At 35.0% G+C, this 21,255-nt stretch overlaps 3 protein-coding genes across 3 annotated transcripts; 1 reads left to right on the forward strand and 2 right to left on the reverse strand.

The window, feature by feature from the left end:
- Positions 1 to 3,243: 3,243 nt before the first annotated feature.
- Positions 3,244 to 7,097, reverse strand: LOC122587383 (maltose excess protein 1-like, chloroplastic). Its single transcript, XM_043759532.1, has 9 exons — positions 6,725 to 7,097; positions 6,426 to 6,584; positions 5,500 to 5,790; positions 5,318 to 5,407; positions 4,424 to 4,525; positions 4,191 to 4,309; positions 3,981 to 4,043; positions 3,826 to 3,887; positions 3,244 to 3,673 (listed from the first exon to the last, which is right to left on the reverse strand). Exons 1-9 carry the CDS (start codon positions 7,094 to 7,096, stop codon positions 3,591 to 3,593), a joined length of 1,341 nt encoding a protein of 446 aa, XP_043615467.1. The 5' UTR covers position 7,097; the 3' UTR covers positions 3,244 to 3,590.
- Positions 7,098 to 8,217: 1,120 nt separating this feature from the next.
- Positions 8,218 to 17,470, reverse strand: LOC122586884 (dual specificity protein kinase YAK1 homolog). Its single transcript, XM_043758900.1, has 17 exons — positions 17,021 to 17,470; positions 16,263 to 16,462; positions 16,014 to 16,167; positions 15,469 to 15,578; positions 15,234 to 15,386; positions 14,732 to 14,810; positions 14,611 to 14,651; positions 14,294 to 14,416; positions 13,939 to 14,089; positions 12,590 to 12,704; positions 12,428 to 12,510; positions 12,252 to 12,326; positions 11,934 to 12,008; positions 10,767 to 11,497; positions 9,742 to 9,900; positions 9,375 to 9,649; positions 8,218 to 8,562 (listed from the first exon to the last, which is right to left on the reverse strand). The coding sequence occupies exons 1-17, from the start codon at positions 17,144 to 17,146 to the stop codon at positions 8,483 to 8,485; spliced, it is 2,730 nt and encodes a 909-aa protein (XP_043614835.1). The 5' UTR covers positions 17,147 to 17,470; the 3' UTR covers positions 8,218 to 8,482.
- Positions 17,471 to 18,825: 1,355 nt separating this feature from the next.
- Positions 18,826 to 21,210, forward strand: LOC122588629 (protein BOLA4, chloroplastic/mitochondrial). The gene is made up of 3 exons (XM_043760784.1): positions 18,826 to 19,187; positions 19,472 to 19,539; positions 20,816 to 21,210. Exons 1-3 carry the CDS (start codon positions 18,912 to 18,914, stop codon positions 20,967 to 20,969), a joined length of 498 nt encoding a protein of 165 aa, XP_043616719.1. The 5' UTR covers positions 18,826 to 18,911; the 3' UTR covers positions 20,970 to 21,210.
- The last annotated feature ends 45 nt before the right edge of the window (positions 21,211 to 21,255 follow it).

Genomic DNA, 21,255 nt, shown 5'->3' on the forward strand with positions numbered 1-21,255 from the left:
GAAACACGGTTTGACCAAATCCGAAACCGGTTTGGAACGAGTTTTGGTCAAAGGTGGACTAGTTTTTTTTCCAGGATTTTTTCAATTTTTTCCCCTCAAAGTCACACCCGACCCAATCTCAACCATTTTTAACCCGATCCAAGGACCTAAAAACCCAACCAATGTAAAACCATCGATGTTTTCAAAACCCGAACCGGTTTGGTCAACCCCGATTTGGATTGGGTTTGGCTTTTGGTTTTTTTCGATCGGTTTTTTTTTTGGCACGACTATGCATATTTGGGTTGTGTTTTGAGTATGAATAAATATTTCTATATAATGACTTGTTTATTAGAAAATTAAAAAAAATAATAATTTATATTCAGATATACCTATTACCTATATATCAAAAAAAAAAAAAAAAGATAGTTAGAATGTATATTTACAAGAATCACAATTAAGCATGCCTTGTTTGACATGGTCCTTATGGAATGAATGTAGGACAGATATTTGAATTTTCATTTGGGTTAGCGAAAGATGTGAAACATAGTTGAATGTATATTACAAGAATAATAATTAAGCATGTCAAATGGCTTTTTGGAAATATAGATGTTTTGTATGTTGATTTTGAATTCTAATGCTTCCATGTTTGTTTATTTGTTTGTGTTCGTTCATGAACATTAACGAATGAACGAACACGAGTAAGTCAAATTTCTTTATGAAAAGCCGTGATGAAAGGAACAAGACTCGATAATCTGAAATTACGAACAAAGTTTTTTTTTTTTTTTTTTAAATACCCCTACTGCGCCGCAGTGGGATTCTTCTGACCTGCAAGGGAAAATACCCCCACTGCGCCGCAGTGGGGTTGACGTACTCCCACTACGCCGCAGTGGGAACTTTCTGACCAAAACCTGCAGCTTAATTCAGCATACAGGCCCAAGAACTCAAAGCTAAAACATGACAACACAATTTCCAAACTTTGCAAATACCATAACTGAACATTAACTTGATAAGTACATCTATACAACATATTTGAACATCTTTTCATCAACCAAACCACATTACCCATCAACTGGGTCAAAGACAACATGGATAATTAACCAAAATGATTACGTTTTTCTTTCCAAAAGCTTTGGCTCGATCATGACCCCTTTACAAACTGAAATCTGTTTTAAACCAACTGAACCAAAGCATTTCAAAACAACCAAACCAATATTAAGAGCCATAGATGAGGTGGGATGTCTAGTTATCTACATCAAGAGCCATTCTACCTTCAAGCTTCCCAAAATCAACTTCTACCACTTCAAGCTCTATATCAACACTTTCAAATCAACAATTCTAGTTCCTTCTTCCGGAACTACCTATAAAAGGTAAAACAACTAAAACATAACCAAGGCTTAGTGAATATAATTGCATACAATTACGATTACGAAGGAGGGCAAAGTACAAGGACTATCACAAGTAACCTATAACATCGTCATGTTATATTTACTTGCTCACCTTGCACCCTAAACACATATAGTTTCACAACTTCAACATGGTGGTCTTTCCACACATGGACAATCAACTTCAACATGGTGGTCTTTCCACACATGGACATCAACTTCAACATGGTGGTCTTTCCACACATGGACAACAACATAAACATAAAAGTATGCAAATATACTCACCTCCTCCGCACTCGCACAATAACTCAAATAAACGGTAAAGCACAAGCAACTTCAACCTATGATCAACATACAAGGTATAAGCTTATATTCACACTTGGCTAGCTCAACCTAGTCATTCTTAATCACTAGCCTTCTTACACCCAAAACCCAACCCATTTGTTATTGAGTCCCATTTTCTTTAACAATAACACTAGATAGTTCAACCTACCATTTTCATCAACAATTCCATACCTAGTCAAAACTCATCTTTTCTCAAGAACTAAAATTATCACATGAACTTATCATTTTCATAGTCAAAGTTAACACATAACTCAATGACAAACTAGGTTATCTAAGGAATTGGGGAGAAATCACCATGATAAAATTTTCTATCAAAAATCCCCAAATTGGTTCACTCTATGAACCCTAATTCCAAAAAGAAATATAAAAGTTAGGTTAGGGGAAATCAATACCTCACAACAAAAGCAAATTCAAGACTTAATTGGAAAATTCTCCCTCTTCCCTTTTGAAATTCGGCCACCACCACACACCTCTCAAACCCTAACTTTCAATTCTTGAATAAAGACTATTTGATGGTGATGATTATTGTGGATGATTTCCCTTTTTGAATTAGAGAGAATTAGACTTTGATTTTGTAATGAAATTGAGAAGATTGCATGAAGAAAATGATGGGGGAAGAAAAGAGTAATAGTGGATTATGACTCAATTCAAAGAGAGTTGGCTGGCACCTTCATGACTTGCCACGACCCATCTCTTAATTTGTGGGTATTTTACCCGCTATCCGTTAAAGTTCCAACTAAATTAACCCCACATTCAAAAATGAAATACTAGGAAATTAATTTAATATCAAACTATAAAAAGGGGGTTAATTTCTTTTACCTTAAAATTCTTGGGGTGTTACACGTAAACATACTTTTATGTTCATTTATCCACTGATAAGTTATTTCTTTTAATTAAATGTACAAGCTAATTTAAATGTACAAGCATAATAGGCCACATTACCTTTGTCATACTAATTTTATAGCCTGAAAAGATATAATGTTTGAGGTTATACACTGACTGTTTTGTTTTCAATAATATTTAAAACAATAAATTTTAAGAAAATGTTAAATGCAACATAAAGGGCAATAGTTAACATGTATTAAAAATATGGGGTTTGCTAAATACAGCCCTTAAGGCTGTATTTAAGGTGCATAAATTGTTTGTATATTTACCATTAAAATCAGGGGGCGGGTTTTTAATATGGAAAGTACAAGTTTTTATATGCACGTTAAATACAGCCTTTAGGGCTGTATTGCTGAATTTAAGCATTTCCCTAAAAATATTACTACAAAAGTTGATCTTTAAATTTTATAATAAGAGCAACTATTTTAGCACTTAATGTGCTTAATAGTAATATGTATCATCTCCCAATAACTATGGAAGATTGTGTTTGTACTTTGGAATATAGTTACAACTTATTAACAAGATAATGTAGAATCCCACTATCATGTTCAAGTGTTGCTCCAGTAACTTATTTTCAGATAAATGTCACAGGGATAATGAACAATAAACAGCAGAATTACAGCAAGCAGAAAACAAATAACCCCAACTACAGTAACTGAAACTAGACACATTTCATTGTAAAAAGTAACATGTTTACAATTAGGGCACTAGCAACCTAACCTACCTACACACCCATATAAAACTTAGCGACTTTACACATTGTAATGATACTATATATAATCGTTATTTGAACCAATGTTTGTCTACACTCTACACTATACTTCCTCTTCGAAGACCTGATGCATAAATTTGAGCTTGTGGATCGGCTAGGCCAATTGCCATCTCTATAAACCATAGAGAGGTGCGTGTTATGCCATTTGATGTCATGGCAATAAAGTACCCAACTTTCTGAGCATTTCCACGCAAGATTTTTGAGCACATAATTCTACTGCAAATGTTCTAAGATCCTAATAACAACACCTTTAAAGAAGTCAGTGGTGAACCATGTCCATACGCCTTACTGTCACTCCATAGCGCAAACCCTGGCACGTAAAAGGACAAAATGATCAGCCTTAAAGATACAGCCAAAAAGTTAATAATCTCTTTTTCAGATAATGATAATCACTTTGAAAATGCACACACAAACATCCATTGAGTACAAGACTAGTATGCAACAAATAGTTCAAGGGTAAACCTATCCAAAGAAACAAGGCAACCGTTGCAGCCGCGAAGAACTCCTTGCTGATACTTTCACATCTGGATCCATAATGATCATTAATACTAAATTTTTAAAAGAATTAGCTAATTTGTAATGCTTAAATATTGCATGGTTTTTATGGATCTACTTACAGGTACATGCATATAAGGTTTCCCCAACCATAGAAGAAAGATGCCCAACATGAACCAGTGAACCTGCACAAAAGGCGTTGAATATACCCATTATCATCTCGAATATGTCCATGCAGTATTCAACATGGTTTTGTATTTGAGATTTGAGAAAACTATCATAATGGGAAGGAAAAGCTAGAAAGATGAATGATGATGCAAAAAAAAGTATACCACATGAGATCCTTGACAAAGAGTGCACGAGGAATCAAGAGTCCGTTTCCAGTCATGGCGAGCAGCATTGAGAAAGATGACAAACCTCTGATATTTTCAGGATTTAAGAAATTCGTCCACTGTTGGTAACCAGTATTTGTCAGAAAACTAAATTCAAACAAAAACTTTATACATATGCCTGTTTTTGTGTATTAATTTCATGTACAAAAATTCATGAGACTGATATGTGCTACCATTTGTGCCACAGGCATCCACATGAAGAGAAGTGTAGCCGTCCATCCAGATAACGATCTAACAAAATTGGTGGCCTGTTCAGGAAGTTTGCCAATTCGAGCCTGCAGACATATGTCATGCAACTTAAGAAAGTCAACTATACAAGACATAGAACATCTAAGACAATTTTGGCCCTGTTCTAATAGTTTCCAAATATTCAAGCAACCATGTCCTTAAAAAAAAAATTCATCCGGGACATGGGCGGGTTAAAGTCTCACAGGCGTGCGTGTTCTAACCAATTGGGTGCTTATTTGGTAAGGGCAAAGAGGGGAAACATTTTGGTATTTGGATGGCTTTCGATCCGCTTGACTCATTTGACCGGTTTCCATTCTAGTGTACTCTAATAGCTTAACCCATTTCATCTGTTAAATATAAATTTATATTTTGGATGACCTTCATTCTGCTCGACCCATTTGACTCGTTTCCGTTTGTAATCCGTTTGACCCATCCAAGATAAGACATAACCCGAATTGCTACCCATTAGCATATAAATGGGTTAAAAACTGTTACCTCAATTCCAGATACACAGAGGTAAAGATGAAGATCAGTAATTATTGTATGAAGACTAACTACTAAAATAACTTCTATGAAAGATGATCTCTCCAAAAAAAAGGTCTTATGAAACAGCTATCTTATAGTATCTAGAGCTAACCCGTTAATGTCAAGCTTAAATCAAGTTGCATAAGGTTAATTTATGGATTTCAGTTATAAATTAATTTATGTACCCATATACTTATAAGGAGCAAGTTCTGGTTGCTCATTGCCAATACTTTATCAAATTATAAGGAGCAAGTTCTGGTTGCTCATTGCCAATACTTTATCAAAAAACACAACTGTTTCTAAGAATTGCTCACCATGACGACAGCCACCACAGCTATCAAAAACGAAATTATTCCAGGCAAGATGCTGTTTGGAACATAAGGTACAAAGGTTGACCACATAACCTGTATCAAACGTATATAAATGAGACATTCACACTCATCGCTATTTTCCGGAAAAAGGACAATTATAAAGATTAAAGAAAGCATATTATTACTTGTGGAAGTGCAGAGAGGCCAGCAACAGTAATGAAATCCTCCCAAATGTTCCAGATATTGTGATTGAGCAACTTAAAATAATTCAAGAAATTAATAAGCAGACCACAAGCAACCACCACAGATGTGGCAGTAAACTGTGGCACTGGCATGGATCCAGCCATGGCAAGCTGAACAATAACTGCATATGTTGATACAACTCCCAAAGTCTGAACCACCATTGCTTCAGTCTCTCCTTTTTTCGCAAAATAAGATAGCAGCGAAAGATTTCCAAGAAGTCCAGTAAACATTCCCTGTGATCATTTGAAAATATCTATGAGCAAACATGAACTATTACGTGGACGCTTGGCATTATCACTTAAAAGGTTTTTATCTGGTTAGTTTGTTTTCAAATGTCAGATAATCACTTTCCAATATTTGGTATCGCGAACTCAGATCCAATTATTTAGGGGTAAAATAATCAATTTTGGTTCATCAGTTGAGCAATAGCTGCAAACAAACTTATTCTGACAATCTGATAAATATAAGGTCATTACACATGTCAATCACAACTTCACCTAAAGAGTGTCTACGATTAAGTTTACTGAACAGTATTGCGGTTAATAAACCAAGTTTGCAAAAGCAGGCTGCAGACCTAAATCTGCTCTTCAAAACTGTGTTTTTTTCTCTAAGAAATAGGCCGCACATATCACTTTTTCGGATGGTTTACCAAAATGTTACATTTTGCAAATGTATTAATCAGACAATCTCCACCAAACCGATATATCCCAATTTCAAAACACCTTAATTTTTGGATTCCGATTAATTCATATCACATAATCACTTTCAAAACATAATGTCAATCACTAAACTCCAAACATCAAAGACCAAACACAAAACACAGCCATAAAGAGTAACTAAAACAAAACAAGACAAGACAAACACATACCAGCCACGGAACAGCGAAAAGGGCAGCATTATTTCCGGCCAAAAGATTCCGAGCATTAAGCACAATCTGAGGCAACTGAAGCAACAAAAAAGGAACATTTGCAGCTCCAGCAAATTTTGCAGTCAAGGAATCCCATTGCTGCAAATTCTTCCTACATACCTTCAAAAATAATCAAAACAAATTAAAAGATTAATACAAAAATACCAAAGAAATGATCAAAGTTTAAAACTTTAGTATCAAAAAACTTCAGTTATACATAAAAAGATATCAAAGTTTGAAACTTTTTATCAATGTAATACCTCATTTTGATCATTGTTATCTTGGTGAAGTGGGTTTGGGATATCAGAATCAAGACAAGGGTTTGGTCTAAAACGGTATCGTTTCGCTTCAAATGAGGGATTTATTGAAGTGTAAGAGAGTTTTGAAGTGTAAAAATTTGATCTTTTTAATGGGTTTCTGAAATGGGGGTGATGGTGAAGAAGGCAGACATTATTGCCGGAATACCTGGTGGTGGTTGACGGTGGAAGAGGCGGAGCTCTGCCAAGAACCGCCATGGAACCCACCATTGTTTTACAGAAAAAGATGATTGTTTGTGTGAGAGAGATAAATGATGATGGGTTGGGAGGGAATTGGAAATAGAGTTGGTCCCAATATTGGATACATATATGCATCACCAAAGTTAGTTTTTGACTGTCTTTTTTTTCTTTAATTAATATTTCTTTCCTTTTTGGGAATTTTTTAAGAACACTTGTGAATGATTTTTAAGATGGTCTACTACATAGTCTAAGAAGAAATCTAGGGCTTGGAAGAAATCTAGGTTCAAAACCTTGTTGATGAACATCTTGCCATGAACCGATAAGGCGATAATAGTTAAGAAATGATCACAAAAAAATTGATTAAACCATGTATTGTACATCAAAAACAAATCTATTGAAATAGCTCAAAACTATTTCTTCATTTAACATAAAAATGTGGAGATATTTAAGCAATATTTTTATATGAGAATTGAGATACACAGAGTCTTCACTTGAAAATATCTTTATTTGTTTACGGATATATAGTGAAACTTAAAAGGTCTCGATATCAAGCAAAATAAAATTTATTAGAATCGAGTTGGATCGAATTATGTTTTGATGATTTTTTTTCTGGGCTTTGATTCACTTGATAAAAATCTTCAAAGCTAATAATAATTTTAAGTGAGATCTTTATGAATTTGAATTTGTCTATCAATTCAATAATAATGATTAAATTAAAAAGGTTTTTTTTGATAGATACGGTAACAACTTAAGTAAGAGTAAGATTGTCTAAAACTTAAGTAAGAGTAAGATTGTCTAAATCCTAATTTCCATCGTACACCATTTTTGTAAACCGTATTAAGACTCATGACCCATTAAAATCTCAAATGCTAATTACCTTACTTGTATTTTATGGAAACGAGTTCAATGATTGCATATAAACCTATGCCTTCAATTCAATTTTTAGTTTTGATTAAAAAGACCCGTGTCCATAGGTAAACTGCATATGCTGAAAACTTTCTATGTGCTAATCACATAAATATCTAAACATCCCCTGAAGTTCCATATACATAGAGACAACCTACATGTGCCATGCCAGGGGCACACTTATCCCAGCCATTTGACTAATAGAGACCTTACTTGGATCCATAGATTTTGGCTTTTTAATCTAGAAATGAGTGATCCAAGATTATTGCTAATCCAAGCAAAGAGGCATTGACCATTTACACATTTTGATATCCACTTTGCACAAGTAAATCAACCAAGTAGAAGAAAAATAGAAATAATCAAACCTTGTATGCCTACTCGTTTTCGACATTCCACATTTCACATTCCACAAACCCCAATGGGGGATAAAGAAGAAATAAACATGTCACAATGGCAACAAATGAAAGAAATAGGAAGAAGCGAATTTCATAAGTCTTATCGAATCACTATAAATGCACATTCAAAATGCATGGGTAGGAGCAACTTCAACTAACAATTATCATCCCAACGTCCCTTACAGTAGACTTTTCTATATATAATTTCAATTTTTAATCATCAGACGATCCTTCCATATTCATTTCCTCCATGAGAAGATGGCACAATACTGGCAGCAATGGGATGGTTGCCTCTACGCCCTACAAAAAAGAATCACATCCTTAGTTCAACATACCCTCTTAATTAGAGTTGGCAACTACAGCCCATAAATGGGTCATTTCTGGTTATAATAGTCCCTAATCGGTCAACGAGGTATGATCTACACAGATTTTACAAATGAAATAAAATAACTTTGAAATGCAAAAAAGAAAAAAAAAAAAAAAAAAAAAACAAGTGATACAGACCATCCAGGCCTGTCTCAAATTGTACAAAGAAATGACCCATCGTTCCGGATTATAACTAGTCCCTAATTGGTCAAAGAGGTATGATCTAACGATTTTACTAATGAAATAATATAACTTTTGAAAGAAATTTTTTTTATATATAGACAACAAGCATTTTGGAGTTTCGGACCATCTCAAGCAGTCTCAATGCAAAGAAAGGGCCAGATTTGACCAATTATCCAGCCAGCCAGCCCACCCGATCCTCCCATTTTGATTCATTACAAACCATATGAATGGGTTGATTCAGGTTATATTTTATCCAAGGGGTCAAAAGGGACAAATTCAAAATATGTTAAAAACTAGGTATAAGCGAAACAGGTCAGAATGATGGTAAGTCACCAAAGGAATATTTAGCGCTCGAAAGTTCCTAAATTATTTTATACAAAAAAACAGAGTATTGTATAATTCATGTAAAATATGTGACATAATACTTATTCAAAAAATATCAGAATATAGAACAATAATTGTTCGGGTCAGGCCGACTTTATCTGCACCAAATTACCAATTTTAACCTATAATTCCAGGAACCAGTCAAAAAAAGGAGATAAGCAGGTAAGTTGGTTAGTTACCCCAAGGTGCACTATTGCTTCCAGGGGAACGCGGACCCCCTGAGTTGAAATTGGAAAGAGGGGGAACCTTGACATGATTCCATTCACCTCCACGATTACCCATTGACCTTCCATGATTGAACCGCTGAACTGGTTGCTGGCCCAACCGACTGGGTGAAAATTGTGAGAAATGGGGCACTAAATGCGAATTTATCATGGGCTGAGCATACATATCTGGGGACGAGGCAGAACCCCCAACCTCTGCATGTGAAAACGCCTGAATAGGCCCATTTGGCCTGTTCGGATTAAAACATCAATGAAGCGGAATACAACAAAAAGAAATAAAAAATTAACCATCTAAAATGCAAAGGAGGGCAATGGAACTTACCTTTGAGTAGACATATTTGAGTTAGGCATCTGATTTGATCGTCCAAATCCACCAAACGATTCTGTAGGAGTGAAAGCTTGACTAAGATGCATACTCTTACTGAACTCCGTTGTCATGTTGCTCAATTCTGAAGAATCATCTTGCAGAAGCAAGTCATCGCTGAAGACAGTCAAACAAGACATAAGATAATATTCAAAGATGTAACAGAACAGAGGGAATCACCGTCCGAATTCAAACATCCATGGCCACCTTTTCTATAAGTAAAATCTTGTTCATGCCTAGAACTATGTGGAAGATCCAAAGAGAAGTTTATATCTTTAGGTTATGAAACTTTATCAAGTTTAGTGGAAATGAGCATCATTTCATTTTGCCCAAATTATGCATTTAAGCCTAAGCGACATCACTGGCACTTTTTTTGTAATCCAAATCATTCCTTTGTAGTTGCAGGGTTACTGGGAAAGCTTCCTTATTCATCATCCCTAATGAGAAAAATGAAATGATATTGCTTGAAGTGGGGAGATGCGCAGGTTTAGGTCAAAATAGTCCAAGTCATGTTGACTGCAACCCTTTTTTGCCCTTTTTAACTTTTTAATCAATAAACAATGCAATTAGTATGAGTTATTACTACAAAAGCAATCTCATAAAAATTATATAACTTTTGAAATAATGATTTAGAAAGTTATAGCTGCTGAAAATATACCTAAAGTGGCTTTCAAGCTGTTTGACCCTTTCTCCGTTTAGCTATCTTTTTATTTATCCCCAATTTGTAAACACAATCCAAATAGATCCATTTATACGTAAATGGGTCAAATTGTCATCTCTAATTATCCCTAATGAAATAGATAGCACGATATGCATTTCGGTAGCTCTTATCAAGGGTCTCAAAATTTGAAATTAGCATATATGGTAAAAATATTTAGTAATGACACAAAATTAAAAAGGAAGTAAACTGGATCATCTTAATATTATACAATTTTAAGCCAATCAATAACAAAACACAAAGATGCTAAGAAATCAATGATTACCTATAGTTGGGATCCCAGTCCCCAGGATCAGGCAAGGAGCTGCTAGTCTCGGGCTTGTCATGAATAACACCTTTGGGATGCAAAAACGGTTTACTCGAACCATATGAACCGTGTCCTCCAGCGCTTCCACTATTTCTTTGCTGTTGCTTCCAATTTCCAGCATTTAAATTTGGTGAATTGACATCAGGAAACTGCCCTTGCCGATGTGTGGAGGGTGCACTTTCTTGAGTTAAGTTCCCAGAATACCCCCAATTTTTTCTTCTATTCATCTGATTAACAGGTGGTGTTCCTTTTCCAAGGGGCGAACCATGAACAGTTCCTCTAGCAGGGGAACTAGGGCCATAGTGCCCTGGAGACCCAGATGTCACCTGGCTATAAGGTGGTGTAAATTGTGATGGACTAGTGCCAAGTGACATGGGTGCAAAATTTCCTGCTGGACTGAACCCGTACCCATTTCCATGTGGGATTTGCATAATCCTTCGCCGAGCATCAGGACTACTTCCAAGAACAGGGCCATTTTGTGCATAGTTGTTCAAAGCCGATGGACCCACCGGTGAATAATATGTGGGCATATTACTGTTATCTCCATAACTACCATAGCTACTTCCGAGTACAGTACCATCGTTGTAGCTGCCATGACTTCCTAAACTTCCAAAATTACCACCATGTGCATAAGGCATTACTTGAAAATGAGAGCTATTATACATCGCAACTCGATTTCCACCTTGAACCTACATCAGAAAGGGTCAAAAGATCACAACAATAACATGTTAAGGGGGTGTTTGGATGTGCATTATAAAAGTGATATATCATACTGACTAATCAGATAGTTGTTGAAAGTTCTAAAAATCAGATAATCAGATGTATGAGCTCTTGAAAAGATCAGATATTCAAAGAAATAATAGGTGAGGTGGTACAAAATGACACTTTTCAGGAAATTATAAAGATATTTCGTACAATGAGAGTAGACTCCTGCAAATTAAGTTAAAAGGACAGGACAGAAAGGAATAAATAGCCTTAGTTAATCAATTTTGTTGCAGTTGCTTGCAAGTTGCAACTGATCATTTTGTTTTCCAAATATTATAATTTGATTACAAGATAATCAGTTCTAAAGTGCAAAACCCACATACCCAATAATGAGATTTCATTTAATTATCAGTAACTTACATTAGGCGAGAGGCCAGCTGCAAACCAATGACCCCCGGCAGGATGATGATTGACCTTGACGTTATTAGAAACACGCTACATTGCAAAAAGGAGTCAGCTCAGAAGAATTCTATCAAATCAACAGGCAATTAGACACTCATTTCAATGGTTAACCCTAAAACAGAATTAACAAGTGATTCATTCATTCATGTCACTAAGAAAACTAGAAACGATCGAAAGACAAAAAAACAACCTCAATTCTTAATTATGCAGAACTGCTTTGTGAAGGTAGCTTACTTTATTAGTTAGCAAGTATTACTGTATTACAATATTACTTACCAAACGAGGAGTCTCAGGAGCAGGAATATAAGGACAAGTAAAAGGTTCCCCGGTAACAAACGGATGCTTAGAAGCCTGCACCATGTGTATGTATACCATATCATTAACATTAAATTTAAACTAAAAAGAGATACTACATCATCATAATAAATGAACAGAAAATGATGTTCAATAACCTGTAAGGGAGACCACCGCTTGGCTGGATCAAATTCTACAAGTCCTTTCAAAAAATCAATCAGGGATAATCGAATTTGACTCTCTGCAATATGGTCATTTAAGATGGCTATCAGATATACCATATAAGATCCCAAAGAAACTAGTAGGTATATATATCAAACCTCTAGCTAAATCTTCATCTTGCAGATTTTTCTTGTAAGGATACTTTTTGACAATTCCCTCAAGATTCATGTGATTGAAGTACTCCTTACCAATTAACGGTTTCTTTTTCTCCCTCTGAAACAAAGAAAAACACATAAAATTAATAGCAGAGCACAGACAATAAAGTAAATTATCTGCAACCAATATGTTGAGTATGATCTCGCATTTATGTATATATATATCTAAGCCATCGAAGATACACAAGTTTTCGAGTTTCTATTTTCCTTAACAGCCATACCAAGGCCTAAGATCAAACAAAGCAATTCTTCCATGATTGAGTTAGGCGTGTCAAACCAGACAAGAGCTCTTCTACTTCACACTGTAGATCATTAACTCCACCATCTCCATCATTGGCACAACGAGGAAGTTGATTGTTTCAGACACAATTCACCATCAGTATACTAACGAGCTCTGGTCCCAACCAACGCGAGATAGAGTAAACATGTGTGTTGAAACATCTTTTTTGAGTATAGAGTATTAAAGTTATAGTACTCCAAAATACAATAGAATGATATTCATTTCTTTAATAAAATGAAATAATGTTAACTACGTCCTAAGATGACCTAATAAATGCTTTACAAAAAAAGCCGACTGAATAAATAACATAAATAGAACATTCATGTTCTATCCTTTGACATCCAGCCCACAGGTCCACTATGTAATTTCAAATGTTTGGACAGGCACGTTCATTTTCTTGAAATAACCCTGTGTTCATACTTCGTACTAATCTATGGGTCTACTAAAGGCTCGATATGCTGCACATCATCCTTCACGAGTTCCTAGATTAGAAAAATACTAAAGCAAATGTCGCAATTATCCTGTTCATGCTTTGTAGATAGCACTACACTAAATGAGCCTAAAGTTCATAATGTTGGACCAACTACATTCCTCAGAAAATAGGGATAAGAGTGTTCTATGAACATCCTTGAGTAACTTTCCATTAACAAATAATTGTCTGTAATCAACAAGCTCTAAAGTAATAAGAATGTGCGCTATCTACTTAGTTACTTCTCCAACAAAGTTTTGGGCATACAAGTATACGCATCATTTGCTGTATCAGCATCAATATAAATATTGTCCTACCCCGTTTTATGTGAGAGCTCTAACCAGTCCACTTGGGACATCAAGATCTAAAGCTTAGAATACTTAAAAGCTTAAGCATTTAAACAATTCAAAACATAGTCAATTTATGGACATGAACATTCCAAATTTCAAGAACCATTATTTCTAGCAAAGATTAACACATTATGAGCAAATATAACGTAAATCAATAAAATGTGATGTTGCGAGACTAAAATTGAGGACTTACAGCCTCATATTCTTCTTCGGTTAAAGCTTGGTAAACACTTCTTCCAGAAGAAGATTCCTGACTATTTTCATCATGGCTTACACTCCCTACGTATTTGAAGTATTTGCTAGCGTTCTTGGACTCTTTAAGCACATGATCCGGCGGTTGTTCCCTGCATAAAGAGCAAATAACAGAAGAATTCATATATTAATATATTCACAGATCATAATACCATTATTTCTAACAATAACTAAGGCATTAAAAAGACTTCATGGGACACCACAATCCCACCTGGTTCGTTTTGACCTGTCTCAATCTACTACCCAACCCGCCCATCTCATCACCTCTACGATCCAAATTAAGAAAAGGGGCATACCCGAGAATTTTCATCATCCTCTTTAAAAGATCAAATTCAGATATTCCGGGAAAAAGAGGCAGGCCAAGAAATAGTTCCGCAACTATGCATCCAAATGACCACATGTCAATGGCTGTTGTATACCTAATGAATGATCAAGGCAACACAGAAGTTCCCAAGTATTAATAGGATATAGAGAGTTCCAAAAAATATATAAATAACAACTATAATGAATAAAAAATAACAGCAGAAGTCAATCAATATTCAATACGCAGTGTGTGCGTGTGTGAGTGCACGCGTGATGCGTCTAGCAGTAGATTCTATATTCAGGGATATACCTGTATCCTAGAAGAACTTCAGGTGATCTGTAGTATCGACTCTGCATAAGACAATGTAAGCATTCAGAACAGTGTTTCATCAACTTGCCAAACTCTTATATGGATGTTTCAAATTATAAACCTGGATATAAGAATATACGGTGTTATCTTCCATGCAAGCGGATCCAAAGTCAATAATTTTGACTGCCGCTGGCTTCACACTGGTAATAAACAATAAACAGCAATAACAAGAGCAAATGAGCTCAATCAAAGGTGGCAGTTTCAACCCATTTACATATCAATAGGTCTATATGGGTAGTGTATTATCCTAAACAGACAAATAAATGAGCTTAGCTAGCAGAGAAACGAGACCTATACAGCCTCCTTAATACTTTTTCTTTACAGGTATAGATAGATTAATTCTTGTAATGATATGGTTTCTGGGCTCAGCCGCTCACAATTAACACATTACTATTTAGAAAAACAGTAGGCAGATTAAAAGGTGCTTTTCAGTCAACCCAGCCACGCCAGGTCTGTTCTGAGCCTAACTAAAACTGAACCGTTACCTAACTCACCCAACCATCTATGATAAAATACGATACATTGCGGTATGTGCCACCAGATTTTCTGCCAGGGTAGCTCACCTTGTGCATAAAAGAATATTCTCAGGCTTTAAATCACAATGGATAATAGCAGCATCCTTCATCAGAGCTAATCCACATAAAATCTGCTTTGAAAATAGCTGCAAGATACTCAATGATAATCCCCGGAACTGATTTAGCTTTATAAGCTCATACCTGTTTTAAATCACAAAAACTCATGCCTAAATAAACAAAAATAGTTGATAAAAGATGCTCTGGACAGCAAACTGAAACTTACAAATTTGTATCGAGCAGTTCAAAAGAAATGCACAGATGCCGTTGATAAACAAAGTAATCATAAATACGAACAATGTGATGCTTATCCTCGGGATCGAACTTTTTGTTTAACTGAAAAGTACAAAAAAATTAGGTGGCACTCTTTTCAGATTAAGGGGTGTTTGGATGTGCATCTTAAAAATATTGTATGATACACTATTTAAATGTATTTCTGTTGTTCGATACACTATTTGGAAAAAAACTTCTGATTTTTAAGATATTAACAGCTAAAATGACTTTGTGAAAAAGAAAAGAGAGGTGTTTTATTAGGTTAAAAGAATAAGCTGATCATAGGTCTACCCTTAGATAATCATTTTTGTTACTGTTACTATGGAACTAATTATTAAAAAGTGATTATTTAACCCCAACATGATCAGATCATATCATAGAAAGCTGAAATATTTTATCCAAACATTATCAGATAATAGGTTCCAAAACGCAGATTCATACACCCCCTAAAGCTATATCATTCTAAATTCAAAACCCTGACCATAAGAAAACACTTACCGTTGTCAGAATGGACACTTCGACCAGTGCCTGCTGATAGTAAGCAGGTTGATTTTTAATGACCTTCACAGCAACGAAACGATCAAGTTCTGCAACCCAGCATTTAGCAACCTGCCCAAATGTCCCCTGCCCAAGTATGTCTTTTACAATATATCTGAAATCATCACAACAATATAGCATATGTGACACCAAACATTTGACCAATAGAACCAAACATAACCAACAACGTTACAGCAATACAGTGTCAACCTTCTATGAGTTTCTGAATTAACCAGGGCCTGGTTCACAGTCAGAATAAGGTCTGAATTTGCATTATCATGACCATCATTAAGTACTCCAGCAGATGGGCTTGTCAAAAACCGCTTTGGGTTTAACTCCTCTAAATATTTGAACTGAGGATTGCATATTCTGTAAGTTTCCACTAAATCCTTGGTTAAACGCGATACCAACTGCAATATACAATTGTTGTGTGTCATTACTGTTCTGAACATATTAATATACACTTTTTAATAAGCAAATCGTTATGCAAATGAACACATACACTAACCACATATATATCTACGATCACATAAACACACAAAAACAATAGCAATGCACATACATAATGACAGTGATCAACATAGTCGACTGGCGCCCTAGTCACTCTATCTTGCTACTTTCTAGGGTTGGGAATCACAATTGAATAAGACATGTATTAACAAAGGCCCGTGCTGCTAAATTAAGTACCACAACACCCCTAAAAACCCCAACCATACCCATTGAGGGGCTCCCCCGGCCCCCCTAATACTATACCATCCAGCAACCATTTTCCAAATCAACCTCCACACTCAACATTTAAACACTTCAACTTTGTCCTAATAACTTCATCACGCGAACACCATTTCACTACATACACCGCCAATCCTCAACAACTTCACTTGGTATCCACAAGCATAAAAATGCAACATTTTCATCAAACAAACAGTATATAAAAAAAACACATTTCGATAGGGGCAAAAAACACTCACAGGTCTTTTAACATGAACTCTCAAACTTTGAGCTAAAACTGGTTCATAAGGTCTGAACACCAGCTGTTTCGGAGTCCATTGAACTGGTTCAGCAGATAAACTGTCATCTGCTGTTTTGACCTCCATCACAACTATCCACCAGAAAATATTTTATCTATTGAATCATATAATAATATCATAAATAAATTTTCTTGATAACTTCCAACTGCAAACACTGTATGCTAAGCTAACTGCCCTTTCTTCTGATGATGATGATAATTGCAATTATGGCCCATAAAAAATCTTCTAGCAAATTCAACTAATTTACCAGAAGACTGTAATCCCATTATCATAATTAGAACCCCATAATCATCATTAATTAGCAACCCAACACTTTTAGATCCATCAAAACTAATAATCTGAATTTCACTTACAAATTAACCAAAAATAAATAAATAAAAATACCACAAGTTATTGAAGACCAAATTGACTAGATAATAATCAAAATGGATGATCAAGAAATTCAAAAAAGGATATAAATTTAATTAAATACTTTTTTTTTGTTATAATTTCATATGGGTATTAGATAATTCAATTAAAGATTCAAAAGGGGTTCCAAAAAACAAAGAAAGTAAGAATCTTGTTATGAGTAAATGTTTTTAGGTTTTTTTGGGGGCTTTTTTTTAATGAAGATTGAAAATTTGATCGGCACCGAGAAAAGGTTTGCTGGGTTTTTATTTTTATCTGTGTTTTCGGGTCACGAGCACCGCCGTTTGTATAAACTCCGGTGGATTACAACTTTGAAAGAAGGGCATAAGATTTCCTTATACTTTGTTGACTTGCGTTACATGAACCCTCCACTTTACTAAAGAATGGATCATCATATCTCTGTGTATATATTGTGTTTTTTATGAAGGATGTTTTGAATTGTTTATCAAATTTATAGTAGATTTGTGGGTTGAACTATGTTGACATTCATATGATTTAATGATGATGATTTAATTGGTAAGTTTTAGATTATGGTGTATCATTGATTTTTAATAACATTTGTGAAGTTTAAACTGGTTTAATAGCTAGTTAATGATTCTGTTTTGTTGATTATACTCGTAATCGTATCATTATAAAGTTATGTGTGTCGACATACTGTGTCATAATTAAAAATGTGTTTGTTGGGAACGTGTTTTTAAAGCAATCCTATTATGATCGAATCCACTCGATCTATAACACGTGTTGTTAAAGTAATTCTATTACAATCAGATTCACTCGATCTGTTACACGTGTTGTTAAAGTAATTTTATTACAATCGGATCCACTCGATTTGTTACGCGTGTGTTTATAGTAATCTTATTACAATCAGCCCACTCGATATCTTACACGTGTTGTTTAAGTACTTGTAAGCAAACTCACTCGTTCAGTTACACATGCTCTTAAGGTAATACAATCACATTCATTCAACCTCTTAGTTAAAGTAGTTATGAGCAAACTCACTTATACCATTACATGTATTGTTAAAACAATTGTTACTACTACACTCATTCATTCAATTACACATTTTATTAAAGGTAATTTATTAAAACCAAAAGCTTTTGTGACCATTCATCGTTGCTTGCAACAACCAATAAAACATCATTGGTATCATATCTTTTCTCGTCATGAGACACTACTTACTAATGAACCAACTACCCAACATAATGTGATAGGGGAAAAAAAAAACGTTCTTAAAATATACAAACCACACGAACCAAAATTACTTATTTTTTCCCCCTCTTGTAAGAAAGAAGGGGTGCTAAAGATAATACTTTGTATTTGTTTTGGAAGATTGCTTGGCCATCCACTTTTGCTTTACTTACCCATTTCTATACGTATACACGCACACTCACACACACACACACCACACAAGCTATACAAAACAATGGCGAAATTGATGCTCGCACGCCCCAATTTCACATCTTTATGTACTACATACGTCCCACATATTCTTAGATGCCAAACCACTCGCCATTTCCAGTCTCAATCCTTTTTTAGATTTATTTCACCACTTACTAAACAACAACAACAACATCAACATGTTATTATCAAACCCTTGATTCATATCGCCGGTCGCCGGAGTATCAGTGCCGGAGTTTCATCTCCGACCAACGGTTCTGGTCCGATTGATTCGCCGTTGATGCAATCTATGCAAAGCAAGGTTTGATTTTTATTTTTTTTTCTTTCTAAAGATTTTGAGCTAGAACCCTAAGTTTGACTTGAAAACCTGGTTTTGAATTCAAAGTTTGGATTTTTTGATGTGGGGTTTTGATTAAGTTAAAAGGGTATTTCAGGAATTATGAGGAGATTATGTGTTTGCAAGGTTTGATTATATGAATACACACACACACACACGCACACACATATACAGATACAGATTTTGGAGTGAAACTATAATGTTTACTATATATACAGATTATGAGGGTTCATTGTGGTTTTATGCAGATTAAGGAAGAACTGAATGCCGAGTTGGTGACTGTTAATGATGCTTATGGTGACGGAAGGCACGTTAGGTGAGTTCGTATCTATATATATATATATATATATATTGTGAATTTATATGGTTGAATGTATGATCATATATGTATCTGCAAGCTGAACCTTAAGTGAAGTAGCTGTTTTTACTGTTGGAAATGTGAGAACTATTATTGATTATATATCTTTATGAAATTGTTTAACTAAATTCGTTGTTTAAACAAAAAATTATATTGAAATGATTGGATATGCCTGTCGGGTGTTTGTCGTAAGCTATCCGTTTAAATGTTTAATACATTATACATGTTACCATTTATTTCAACATCCTATTAACTTTTTGAAATTGCAAAACGTTTACCCAATCATTGGCTTACCATGCGTGGGTTATCACGTTTTAGGCTCCACCAGCATATGCTAGGGTGTTTAATCATCAATAGTCTCTACCCCTATATCATTGTTCCTATTGCAGATTTTTGCTGCTTATATCCAACGTTGCATCACCTACACATTAAGGGGGTGTTTCCTTTTGTGTTTTGTATGCGATACTGAATCTTTACCGTTGCTGATAAATGGGTTGGAAGAGATAGTCTTTAGGTGTGATTCTCCTATTGTTGTAAGATGTTCGAGTGTTTGCCGAAATCTGATTTTTCAATTTGAATAACCAGTGAGAGAAGGAAAGGTGTTTCCTGAAATGTGTCATAGCCTTCGGTTTATTTAGTTTGCATTTTCATCATCAGCCGTTGGATCTGGTATGAAACTGATTATTTGAATTAATTAGAAGTATATATTCATATCTAAAACCTTTTAAGTGGGTATGAGTCGTTCTTTTTCTCTGCTGATAAATGAAATGGTTTAATAGCTCATATCATACAATACACTGTATAATATACAAGATGGTTTTTTTTCTGTGATGACAAACATAATGTCTACAGAATCTGACATGTTACTATGTTAGTACTGTGGATATATTGATAAGCCCTCGTTGATAAGCCATTGGATATTGAAGGGCAAATTAGACCCTATGAAGGAGGTATAGAAGTTCGAAAAATAATTACTTAATGCTTCTTCAAAAGTTCTTGATAATATTTTCTCTTTTGTAAGTTGAAGTTGTAAGGCGCATACCTTGACCATTTATCTTTCATTTGCTAATGTCTGTGCTTGTCAATTATTGTTGACATTGTGCATAAGTTAACTGATGAAAATAGTTAAATGCAAGTAGTATTTTCCTATGTAGTCAATATACATGTGGAAAGCACCACATATAGTTACTACTCACAATCGAGCAAGTATAAAAACATTTTTATCTTTTTGCAGCATTGATGTTGTCTCTTCAGCTTTTGAGGGAAAATCTGCTGTGAACAGGCAGAGGATGGTTTACAAAGCCATATGGGAGGAACTGCAGAACGTTGTACATGCAGTTGACCAAATGACAACTAAGACTCCCGAGGAAGCAGCTTCAGGAAAGTGAAGTTGCATAAGCGATACAGAGCTTGGAGTCTTTTTCTGCCGTTCAATTTTTGGGAAGTATCAATTATATTCGACTTGTTGGTCTTGCGGCAATGCTGGATACATATGTTGAATAATATTGACTTTCTGGTGTTCAATACTTTACTAGAAATAGATCAATCATTATGTTCTTGTTGGATATTTATTGGTGCACAGGCCTAAACGGTTATGTGATTTATAAAAGGTTTAATTTTAATGCTTGATAATCTTGTTTATAATCTCTGATTTATTATATGCGGTCACAGATT

The sequence above is a fragment of the Erigeron canadensis genome, chromosome 2, assembly GCF_010389155.1.
Source record: "Erigeron canadensis isolate Cc75 chromosome 2, C_canadensis_v1, whole genome shotgun sequence".
NCBI lineage: Eukaryota > Viridiplantae > Streptophyta > Magnoliopsida > Asterales > Asteraceae > Erigeron > Erigeron canadensis.

Bases quoted from the DNA above. Each gene is read 5' to 3' on its own strand.
- LOC122586884 (XM_043758900.1), bottom strand. From the start codon at position 17,146: ATGGAGGTCAAAACAGCAGATGACAGTTTATCTGCTGAACCAGTTCAA. The intron at 14,811-15,233 runs GTGAGCTACCCT...GTTTATTACCAG, and splicing joins AATATTCTTTTATGCACAAG to TGTGAAGCCAGCGGCAGTCA. The intron at 9,650-9,741 runs GTAAGTTCCATT...TAATCCGAACAG, and splicing joins TCAAATATGTCTACTCAAAG to GCCAAATGGGCCTATTCAGG.
- LOC122587383 (XM_043759532.1), bottom strand. From the start codon at position 7,096: ATGCATATATGTATCCAATATTGGGACCAACTCTATTTCCAATTCCCT. The intron at 5,791-6,425 runs GTATGTGTTTGT...AAATGATCACAG, and splicing joins TTTTCGCTGTTCCGTGGCTG to GGAATGTTTACTGGACTTCT. The intron at 5,408-5,499 runs GTAATAATATGC...CGTTTGATACAG, and splicing joins GCCTCTCTGCACTTCCACAA to GTTATGTGGTCAACCTTTGT.
- LOC122588629 (XM_043760784.1), top strand. From the start codon at position 18,912: ATGGCGAAATTGATGCTCGCACGCCCCAATTTCACATCTTTATGTACT. The intron at 19,188-19,471 runs GTTTGATTTTTA...GGTTTTATGCAG, and splicing joins TGCAATCTATGCAAAGCAAG to ATTAAGGAAGAACTGAATGC. The intron at 19,540-20,815 runs GTGAGTTCGTAT...ATCTTTTTGCAG, and splicing joins GGTGACGGAAGGCACGTTAG to CATTGATGTTGTCTCTTCAG.